This window comes from Miniopterus natalensis, chromosome 2 (assembly GCF_054644295.1).
Source record: "Miniopterus natalensis isolate mMinNat1 chromosome 2, mMinNat1.hap1, whole genome shotgun sequence".
In the NCBI taxonomy this organism is placed as follows: domain Eukaryota; kingdom Metazoa; phylum Chordata; class Mammalia; order Chiroptera; family Miniopteridae; genus Miniopterus; species Miniopterus natalensis.
In genome coordinates, this window is record NC_142082.1 from 117,886,973 (window position 1) to 117,899,496 (window position 12,524).

A 12,524-nucleotide genomic window follows, 5' to 3' on the forward strand; every position below is an offset into this window, starting at 1 on the left:
TCACAAACACCATCCATCTCCTAGTCTGTGAGGCATAATTAATGAACAGACTATTTCAGAAGAACAGCTATCATCATCTCCATTTCCTGCAGTTAAATCAATAGTCCCTCTCACCGCAGGTTTCAAAGATGAACCAAAGCAGAGAAAGCAATGCATACTCACAAATTATAAAGCATGTCAGCCATGTTGCTACGGTAGTACAAAGCATTTCTATAGGCGCTTTCAGCTTCAGAAATTTTGCTCTGACTCTTCAGAACATTTCCAAGGTTACCCCATGCTGCCGAGAAGAGAAAGAAGTATTCAGGCTGAGTATCAATCCAATTATACTAGACATAGTATCAGGCCATCAGGAAGTTCCACAGGGAGAGAAAAGCTTCATAAAACATTTTTAAGATGGAAATGTCTTTATACTCTAACATTTCATCAAACCAAGAGATTAAATACAACCAAAGCTTTAAAAAGTTAAAGTAATTATTATGTTTCAGAGCTGATACACACATACAGCTCATCATAAGGCCAAGAACAATGTTATCTTAAGATCACCTACAAAGACTTCATGGTCTTTCACATTTCAGTAGGGGTCTTTGAGGCCTGAAATTACTGTATACTTACTGAGCCAGAAACTGTAAGAAATCACCTTAAAATAAACAAAGATCTCATTCAAATATTTAAAAACTGATAAATGACATAGAACAACTCGGGATGAAAAGCAGGAAAACTAAACAAGATCAAAGCTAAAGAGGCTTCATAGGCATTGGAACATATCAGTAAAACATACGTCTTACAACAGTTAAGTATATGTGGTTTATTCAGATATAAAGTTCTTTTATACCCTTCCTGCTAACAAATGCATTTGTGTGAAAATCAGTATCTAAATATTTCCATATATGCTCCTGTTAAAAACTCTGTTTTTTACCCCAAATAATCATGATTTCTCAACATTAAAAAGAATAAAAGTCATCATTCTTTCATTCATCAACAGCTGCCCATATAGCATGGCTCTCAAACAGAACTATCCCTCAAACTGGGTTGCTTCTCTTGTCTTCTTTCCTTCGCACAGAAGAGATGGGGTGTCAAATCCTAAAACCAGAGTCCCTCCCAGCTAGAAGGTGGGGATGGGGATGTTTATGTGTCAAAACCTATTTCTTTGGGTGACTACTAAATCTACTTGAAGAATGAAAGGGGTTTTAAAGTATCATTTTTAATTCATAAAAAAGTATAGAATCTTTCAAGCCCAGGTGTGCCTATGTGCCCTATAACTTAGATCTGTGCCTCAGTTTACTCATCTGTGAAATGGGAAAAATAATTAGTATCTAATGGACTTTGTGATAAGTATTAAATTAGTTAATATATGTAGGGTGTTTAAGACAGTGTCTGATACATGGCAAACAATAAGTATTTGTTATTATCATTAATATGATTGTGCCTGATGCTCTTTGCAATTTACAGGGTCAAGCATTGATTACAGAAATAATGTCAAATATTACATACTTTATGCCCTTATCTACACAGAATAATCTTTTTTTTTATTTGGAAAGTCAAATACCTCCTTCTCCTGTTGATGGAAAAAAGAGAAAAAGCACTAAACTTACGACTACCCAGAACCTAATAATGCTATATACCACACCACACACTTAAATACATGGTCTGAATTCATGACACAGTCCTGTACATAAAAATTACACCCCCTCTGTAGATGCAGAAACAGACTCAAAGACACTAAAAACTTGTGGAGTTAATACTGGTGTATTAATTACAGGAGGGATTCCAAACCAAGGCTGGCTGCTTCGAAACTTTTTCCACCCTCCACGTAAGATTTTCATACCACATTTCATCTTTCACTGAAAAACAACACTCACACACTATGAATTAGGTTTTGGTATTATGAGTCTTTACAAAATTGAATCCTTAAATTGAAAAATAAAAGAGTTACTTTAAATCACTGTCAAATTCAAATACTAAATGCAACAATGAGAAATACAAAGTAGGAAAAACAAATAGTAAAATAAATTACAATTATCTTCAAACTTAATAGACATAACTCCATATGTAATTTATACGTACCATCCCCCAAATTAATAAAGTATAACTCTATGGAAACTTCTACTACCCAGGTTATTTTTCTACCTACATCACCTCTCCCAAAGTCCTGATTTGATTGTGACATTAGTAAATGAAAATACATCCACATTGGAATCACTCCAAAGAAATGCATCCAAATATTATTTTAAGCACCAGAAAAATATCATTATGATGCTATCCCATCTAAACTATAGTCCTAGATCATAGATGCTCAAAAGAACATTATCGCAAGGAATTACCTTAAATATTTTAAGGCATATTTCCAGAGAAACGCATTGACATTTTTTTCCAGGTACTTAAATCTCAATTAAATAATAAACTAACAAGTGTTAATAGTCAACAGACATATAGTTATGTCTAGAATATATGTTCACTTATTTGGCTGTCTGTTCACTTACTCATTCATAAATGCATGCATTTACTAAATAGGTTTTTCTTAAGCACCTATTTTGTGCCAGATACTCCCTTAGGGGTGGGTACTTAGAAAGGTACAGACATACAAGTTCTCACCCACTGAGAGCTGATGCGTGAAGTGGGAAGTAAAGTGGGATGGAAAAAGGAGGACCCCCAACAGAATAAATGAATTAACTTCACATACTGATAAGTGCTACAAATAATATAAAGCAAAGTAAGAGAGAGTGCACCAGGCTAATTTAGATAGAGATTAATTTACAAACAGGGAAACCGGTTTGATCTCTAAGGAATAAAGGATAAGCAGGCAGCCTTGCACAGGCTGGTGATTCCATGAGGGGAACTGTTAGAGCAAAGGACTTAAAGCAAGAATGAATTTGATTATTTCCAAGAACAAAAAGCCAGCCAGGTGACTGGCGGCAAGATGAAAGGGAAAGCCAGGTGAAGCCACAGAGGTGAGCAGGGCCTTCAGGGCCTGCCAGGCCACAAGGAGTCTGAGTCCTGGGCTGTTTCATTTGCAGTGGGTGAGGGGGGACTTTCAGAGAGGAGTTTGTGATGTGGCTTAACATTGTTGAAAAGATTCTCCTGCTTCCTCTGTGCAGGAGGTACTCACTGAAAGGAGATAAAAGGATGAACAGGGACACCAGCCAAAGGTAACCGCAGTGAATGCGGAGGGCGAAATTGGGCTGGATAGATGCCACCAGGCAGCGGCGGAGGAGGTGGTCATAGAAGGAATGGTCTCAGCAGCCAATCTTAAAGCACCCCTCCAGCCTTGGAACTTCTCCCAAACCACCCAGCCAAAGCCCAGGTCCTCTGACAGGATATACATGAGATGCCCCTGGGTCCCCAGGGTATTGGTTCCTCGGTGCAAGGCTTTAACTGAGCCGCTTTCCTCACCACAGGGGTGTTCCTGGTGGTCTCTGGCCTAAGGCCATCGGCACCAAGAATTCCATCAGACTCAAATATGAAAACAACTCCTTCTCAAAATCCTTTCTTCCTCAGATAATTGTTCTTCAATACAGTGTTTATAAAAATATATTGTAGGTTTTTAAAGTAAGAGCTGCCAAAACTAAGCCGAAAACTGTCACACACATTTTTTGGTGTAAAAATTGCTGTCGCTATTTCCACATTTTCCAATTTAAATGTGATAGATTTTTGCATCAATGCTACCAAAACACAATGCTAACTTAAAGAGCAGTTCAAAAAACAGAAAAGTATCTTAAACCATATGACCTAATAAAAACCCCATTAGTAGTCAAATAAATAGTAATTCTTTTCATAACAGCTGTTCATTTATCATGTTTCGATGATAAAACAAAAAGTGAAAATCACTGTTGAATTAAAAAATCATTTAAAATCTAGCTAATGCGGATAAATTTCAGTTTAAAGGAAACTATATAAAAGTGGACTACAAAAACATACATCTTAAATGAGTTAATGTGATGATTTCACATCTACATAATTAACCTATAAAATTAATCAGTGTACCTATATCTTTCTCTTGACAAATTTGATTACATTAATCAAGTCAACTTTTTAATATCTAGCTGGTCTGATTTCTTAAATCTACCTGAAAGTATCCAAACTAAAATTTGAAAGATATGGAAGAATATTCCAGGGCTCATGAATGGAACACTTTAACATTATAATGATGTCAATCTCCCCAAATTAATCTACAAATTCTATGTAATTCCAATCAATATTTTAGCACCATTTATTAAGGAACTCAAAAAATGTATTCACACATAATACATGAGAAAAGTAAAACTGGATTTGTATACCCTATTCGCCATATACAAAGGTAAACTCCAGATAGATTTATAAGTAAAACATAAAAAGGTAAAGCTAACAGAAGAATATGCTGGAGAATATCTCTGTGGAAGAGAAGGAGATTTCTTAAAATGACCTCCAAATAGATATAGCTTATAAAAAAAGTTAAAACTAATGAATTTGAGCACCTCAAAACGAAGAATTTCTATTTACCGAAGGATATTATGAACAAAGTTAAAAACACATACTACATTCGGTAAAGATAGTTCAAACGTCTAAACAAAGAACTGTAATTAGAAAATAAAAGGAACTGCTGATAAAGCCACAACAACAAAGATAAATCCAATTTTTAAAAAATGGGCAAAGGATATGGTCAAGAATCTATTAAAAGGAAAAACAAAATAAATACCAAGCATTTTAACTAATACTCAACTTTATTCGTAGCCCAGAGAAATGTAAATTATAGTAAAATATACTTTATAGTCAGACTGGTAAAAATTAGAAAATTGGATAAGACAAGCACTGGTGGCGGAAAGACCCTGTGCACAGTTGGCTGTGCAGCCCGGGCCAACCATTTGTTATGACAATACTCAGTCAAATCAACAAATGTCATCAAGTCAGTCAAGGGTAAACCCTGACCAGCAAATCCCACTCCCAGAGAAATTCTCACCTAGGAGAACATGTAGAGGGTATTTAATATTAGTTTTGATTGATAGTAAAGTAACTGACTGTCTACCCTGGGAGTACCATGTGGGATATGAACTTTATGAATTACTATGCAGCAACAAATTCCATGTAAACTCTGTACGATGAATGGACCTGTAAAAGCCTACAGACAGACAGAACAGTGAATGCACTGTGTCACACCAGTTATAAATATTAAAATTTCATTCCCACCCAAAATATCACTACATATTTTACAAGAGTGTATCATAAATTGAAGGATGCAGATTAAGTACATTAAAGGAGCTGCCTCTGGTGAAAAGGGAAAATGAAGTTAGCAATAGAGATAAAAGCAAATAAATACATGAATAAAAGAGAGGACACTTGCAGGGATCATCCTGAAAACATGCCATGAACCGAAGAACATAATTAATCTAACACTCCACAACTGGGTTCAAGGGGAGGAGAGAAAAGAAAAGATGGGAGAAAAGAAAAATGAAGGTCACAGCCCACATTCTTTCAAAATAGAGATGGAGTTATCGTCTATCCTACTTAAGGAATAAAGGGTTTTAACATTCACTAAACTTTTTCCTGTACTAAGACAATTCAAAACAGATGTTTGGGATTATCTTCAAATTTTCACTTGGTAATTATACCTTGGACCAAAAGAACTTAAAAGATCTTGTATTTTCATTAATATAATGGCAGTTACATTTTTTACATTTTTAGGCCCATATATTTTATTGATGTGTTCATTTCATGTGGTGATTTTTTTAAAGTACAGTTTTATTGAAATAAAATCCTCAGTATTCTTCCAAGAAATTCTGATGAAGCCTAAAGAAAGTACCCGTGTTTTTAAAGTCTGTATTTTAATAGACAAGTGTGGACAGACGAATTCAATTCACACTTTAAAATCAGGAGATAATATAAAAAAGCATCTATTGGAAGTTCAGAAAAATATAATTAGTTTATTCTAAAATCTCAATGTAACTTTTTCCCCACAGTGTTTCAAAATATTCAGAGTGCTCATTTTACTCCTGTTGTTTTACAAAATGAGTATAAGAAGTTGCTCTTATATGAGGTTGAAGGGACTACTGTCCCATCTCATGGCTTTTCCTTGCAGCACTAAGAAACTAAGTGGCAGAAAAGAAAAAAGGACAAGAGGAGGTGGAGAAGTCATATATATATAATGACAATAAAAATCGTAATTGTGTTTTCATTTACTTAAAACTTGCTATTTGCTTGACAGAGTTCAGGATTTATTTACTCTAATAAAAACCTTACTATACCTATTTCATTAATGAGAAAACTGAAGTTAACTCACTTAGTAGCAAAGTTAATGACAAGGAAAATCCAGATGTTTCCAGAAATCAGAATCTCCTTAGACGTAAGGCTATCTCACTCTCTCAATATTGCGTTTGAATACCAAGTAGAACAGCATATTATAATAATATTTGTACATATTTAATTGAGGGTCTGAAGGATAATATGAAAACAAAATAAATCATCCAAACAAGTCAACCCCTCAGAACTGCCAGGGGTAAAATAAAACTCTCTGGTCCCAATTTTTACATAATACATTTTCCATACCAGAGAAAAATTAATGCCAAATAATATATTAAGTGTTTTACATTTCTTTGGGAATTTAACTTTAAATGTCCCATTTGTCAGTTAACTCATTGGAAATAGACCATCTTGTACCTGTGTAAACAAATGGGTGTTGCTCAAAGATGCTGGAGACTTAGGTACTTTATTAAGATCTTCTAAGTGCCCTGAAGATGCCTTACAGATGACAGGGATGCAATAAGCATAGTTAGTAAGTACATGACTTGTTTAACATGATTTCCTAAGATTAAGCACATATGATGATAACAGTAAGAGAAGGCAAAAGGACACTTCTTGATATCGCTGGAAGACTTTAGAAAATCTGATCTGTGAAGTTATTTTACTTTACAAAATAAAATTTTTCTGTTAAAAAATCAGAAAGCAAAGCAGCAGCAATAATTCTTATATCTCAAGGGCCCTTCAAACTGATATTCAATTGTATCCAAAAGGTATCCACTTACTAAGAAACTTGACCTTAATTCACAAAGAAAGCTCCTCTTGTACTTAGTCCAGAATCTGCCACAGTTTATTTTATGTTCTTTGAAAGGCAGAAAAAACAATTAAATACTCCCATCTTGCTAAAGTTATTCTAAAGAGAAAATCAAATGTGAACGCCTCCTAGAAATAATAAGTCATCTACAGCAATAAATACCTCTGAAATTTTTTCATAGTCCTCACTCAAATGCATAGGAGTTCCAAGTTCATGGAGCAAAACCAAATTTGCTCTAAAATAACTACCGCAATTTCATATCTCTGATATAGTTCACAAAATCAATGCAGGGTTTTTAGAGCAATGTATTTCAAGAATATTTTTTAATTTGTATAAAAAGTTTAAGTTTAAAAATATGTATATCAATTTACTAGAAACATTAAAATAATTTTCTTATAATTCTGGCATATGTATCTCTTAAAAATTAGCTAAAATGATTACTTTCTTAATGTTATTATTTTAAATTCAGCTACCTAATATTTAGGTCTCCATAAGCAATTATGTCACTTTGGATTATTGTATCAGCATTTTGTTTGCACTTAATACAGCCACTAAAACTGGTGAGGACTCTCATTTTTCACTTCTGCCCTCAGCTTTAATTTTCACCTCTGAACTTTAATACATCTTTAGTCCCTATATCAAAATCTTGAGTTCTATGTAAAATCTGACAAAACTGAAGCATTTCACTGCATTAAATAAGGTGATAAATACTAAATTTTGTTCCCTCCAACTTTGACTTACTTGTTTGAAATCAGAATGCTACCACCAAAAGGGATTAATAATTGAAATTTTACCAGTTATCTGGGCAAGACCAGTTGCAAGAGAAAGTAGAGGAGTGACTAAGTATTTGATAAGAATAATTTCTATTCAGATTAAAGACCTATTTTTAGGCTAAATTTTGCATATATATTTTCTATTTTATTCCTCCCAACAAATGTAATTATCACCCAGTTGGTATTAGGTGAGGAAACTGTGCCTCAGAAAAGTAAAGTGACAATCAAAAGATAACAGAGCTAAAAGTTGTTGGGATTTATAATCCAAAAATAGTTTACCAAAGCTCTAATTTAAATAAATTTTTTAAATATAAACATTAATTATGTTAAACTTTAATTACAATGGACAGGGAAAAAAGAAGAAAGAAGGCAAAGCAAGGGGGAAAAAGCCACTTAACTCCATGAACTTAAGATAAATGTGAGTACGTTGTTTTTTTAACCACAATGTTTTCACACTCCATCTACTTGTAAAGATTGTGAGGGGTCAACATATGTAGGGGCTTTTCACTAATTGTATAATAATCACTTCATATGACTCGAGGGAAATAGGAGCCCTTAGAAAAATCTACAAGAATTTATTTTTCTTAAAGTAATTATACCTTAGATCATTACAAAAAAGAATGTTAAGTGGGTTAAAAAACATGTGCAGTTAAAAACTTAAGTGGAAAAAGTGGAAATCATTTAAAGATTATGATTATTATATCAGAATAACAGAATACATATGCTATATATTTATGCATAATTCTAATTGTAGCAATTTTTAATATGCAGTTATTTCTATTGTTTCCTTATCTTTGGTTATTTCAGATAAACTAACTTTACTCCTAATAAGGGAAAAAATGTGTTAAAAAATGAAGTTAATACTATTTCAATAATATGTTAACAATATTAACCTTGACAGCACTGTTAATCACTGTAATATCTATATACTTATTGTAATATCCCCATGTAAAATTCAGTGCCTGTTTTTGTTTTAACATATATAGGGTTGTTTCTTAGCATTTACTACCTGTAATCTCTACCATATTCCTGACTTTAACAATGAGATACCCCCAAATCCACAGTCCAGTCTGAGATGCTGGGTCTTACCTGTACTTGACTTTACTCATTAATTTCCCATCTGTACTCAGAATTTTTCCTATGGCCTCTCCATGAAAACAAACAAAAAATCTGTTCTATGTCTCTTTATAATAGCAATGTTCTCTTTGCAAAGTTTCTGAATAAGTAACCCACAGTACTATATATTAAGACAGTAAATACAATTTGGATTTACAAATACAATGGCTGGACAAGGGAAAGGAATTTGGAAGCACCAGAGCCTTGAGGCTCTCCTCAAATCTTACCAACAGATCCTTTTTTGGCTATCATGCCACTGGAAATAATCAGTAAAAAACGTGATGAAATGCATAATTGGTATGCCACAAATACTGACCCTATTGATAACCAACATACGAATTCAATAAAGGCTTGTTAGAAATTTTTCCTGTCTGGCTGACCTCTCTCACAGTCCAAGAAGTTGTAAAATGGTACCTTTAGATTGACTGTAAAGGTCAATCTAATGAGTAGTTGAGCTACTTCTAATTTCATAACAGAAATAGAATTCATGGTATATACTTATTTCTATGTATCTATTTCATATACATTATAAAATATATATTCATAATATTTTTTAAAATAACACTAAATAGAAATGAAATATTTTAAAAGAATAATATAAAATAATATAAAAATACTAAATTGGCCCGGCTGGGTGTGGCTCAGTAGTTGAGCATCGACCTAGGATCCAGGAGATAGAGGTTTGATTCCAGGTCAGGGCACATGCCCAGGGTGTGGGCTCGATCCCCAGTAGGGGGCTTCCAGGAGGCAGTCGATCAATGATTCTCTCATCACTGATGTTTCTCTGCCTCTCTCTCTCTCTCTCTCTCCCCCCCCTCTCCTTTCCTCTCTCTGAAATCAATAAAGATATTCACTTTCTTTAAAAAAAAATAAAAACAAAAATACTAAATTGTCTCCTAAAAAAAAAAAGAAACAGAATTGTCCCAAATAATTCCTTATAGCTTGCTTCTATCAAAATTGGTATCATTTGAGCCTGGCTCTGCTCTGAAGATAGCAAGCCCTAGCCAGGTGGCTCAGTTGGTTGGGGCATCATCCCATACACCAAAAAATGCTGCAGGTTCCATTCCCGGTCAGGGCACATACCTAGGTTGCAGATTCGATCCCCGAGCCCATTGATGTTTCTCTCTCTCTCTGTTCCTGTCTCTGTCTAAAAATCAATAAAAACATATCCTCAGTGAGGATTAAAAAAAGAAAAAATGAAAAGATAAGAACCATTAGAAAGGCAAAGAGTTCTTAGACAACTACATCAAGAGTTCTAAGCAATTCCAAGGGGGAAAAAGAATACTTGATTTAAATATTCCCTCCTCTTTTTTTCTTTTATAATCAATTCTTCATAACCTACTTTACCTCATAGCAAACCCTATCATCATTTGTATAGGTCCCTGCCATCCAGTGGCCAAAAGTTACTGTCCTAGTATGTTTTACTAAACGGAACTTTGATGTGGAAATGTAAAATAAAATATACAAAACCTAACTTTTAGTACTAATCCTGTTGCCAATTAGATCTGAGTACACTTAAGTGTATTACTTGACTCTTCAAATTCTTATTATCATAGTAAACAGAAGGGATAATTTACTTAACCTGTAATGAGGGCGGAACACTAGGCTAAGTGTGCTCCACATACTCTGTCCCACACAGTGGTATTGCTACACTCACCAAACAGATGAGCAAACCTGAGGCTCAGAGAGGTTGTCACACACTATGAGGATAACAGTAACACCTTTGAATGGCCTGGGTTATGACTAGTACAGACATCTACTTTACTGCAAAGTTTGTACTCTTTACCATGCTGTTTTCTCCTAAAGCATCCTGCCTCTCCTAGTTTCTCATCTGTAAAACAGGTGTAACAGTGCTTGCAAGTTAAACTCCAGCAACACTGAGATGATGACATGAAATAGATGTGTAACTCTCCAAAAAGTACATTATTATGGAAAAGGAATGATATCTTAATAGATTATCATCCGTAAAAAGCATAACCAAGCAGATACACACTTTTATAGTATATCTCCTATATTCTTTATATATGAGCACACTCATAAAAATGTCATTGTCAAGCAAATCTAGGCCAAATATAACAAATCTCAAGGCAACATTAAATACTCTAGAAGCCAATTTTAAGAAAATAAAAATAATGAAAATTCTAAAAGTTATATTTTATTTAAAAAGTTCTACTTCTAATATACAAACATAATTCACCTCAAATACAGTAGATCAGTACACTGAAATCTATGTTAACTTCTTTATATTAATTTTTGACAGTCACTTTATCAACTCAGTAGCTAGCGTTAAATAGGGCAAAGGTAGAATTAATGCCAGAGAAAATGGGATTAGAAATACTCAGTAAAAACACACATTTAAATAATAAAATATTTACATCTGTAGATGTAAAATGTCTATGCACGTTAATGAGGAAAAAGAACAATTATCTTTTAAATAAGTATGAAATTTTGAAAAAGAAATATCAATTACCTTTGCTATATGCACAAATCTTGGGCAACTATCAATTCAAAGTAGTTTCTTTTGTACTTTCGGCTGACTTTTAACAGAAAAGACGTTAACTTTCTTTGCCATTTTTGCTGCTGCAGGACAAGCAGATAAAAGTTCTTGAAAGGCTATGTGAGGAGCACCCAAGATGGCACAGTAGGTGAAAGTCGCACTCACCTTCTCACCTTCTAGCATTACCATGTCAAAATTACAACTAAAATATAGAAAAATCAAGCTGTATAACCATCTGAAGACTAGCTGAACAGAATAATAAATGAACTCAGTGAGAACTTAAACAAAGAAAAAGTAAGCATAAAAAAGAACATAGAAATTATAAAAAAGATCCAGTCAGAAATAAAAATAAAACTAAAATGAAGAATACACTAGAAGGAATCAACAGTAGGTTAAATGAAGCAGAGGATTAAATCAGGGATTCAGAAGACAAGGTAACAGAAAACAATCAGAACAGAAAAAGAAAAAAAAAGAATTTTTAAAATGAGGATAGTTTAAGGAATTGTGGGACAACATCGAGCATAACAGCAACCATATAACAGAGGTACCAGAAGGAGGAGTGAGCAAGCAAGGGATTGAGAAACTACTTGAAGAAATAATGACTGAAAACTTCCCTAACCTGGAGAAGGGGAAAAAATGCAGAAGGCCAGAAAGCACAGAGAGTCTCAAACAAGATGAACCCAAAGAGGCCCACACCAAGACACATCATAATTAAAATTGCAAAAATTAAAGACAAAGAGAACATCTTAAAAACAGCTAGAAAAGGACAGTTAGTTACCCACAAGGGAGATCCCTTAAAAGAGTCAGCTGATTTCTCAACAGAAACTTTTCAGGCCAGAAGGGAATGGCACAAAATATTCAAGGACCGACAACCAAGGCTACTCTACCCAGCAAGGCTATCACTTAAAATTAAAGAAAAAATAAAGAGCTTCCCAAACAAAAAAAGCTAAAAGAATTCACCACTCCCAAACCAGTATTACAAGAAATTTTAAAGGGAGTTTTTTTAAGAAGAGTAAAGAGGGAAAAAATGAGGAACATAAATATGAAGCATAAAATGGCAATAACTATGTACCTATCAATAATCACTGTAAATGTAAATGGATTAAATGGTTCATTC

The 12,524-nt window shown here is 33.9% G+C and overlaps 1 protein-coding gene across 3 annotated transcripts in view; it reads right to left on the reverse strand.

Annotated features, from left to right (window-relative positions):
* The window catches only part of TMTC2 (transmembrane O-mannosyltransferase targeting cadherins 2), a 374,536-nt gene that overhangs the window by 159,583 nt on the left and 202,429 nt on the right, over positions 1–12,524 (reverse strand). For all 3 annotated transcript variants that reach the window (XM_087814516.1, XM_016199427.2, XM_016199430.2), the window contains one exon: positions 163–277. In XM_087814516.1, coding sequence (XP_087670642.1) covers positions 163–277 — 115 coding nt within the window. The remainder of the gene's footprint in view (positions 1–162; positions 278–12,524) is intronic.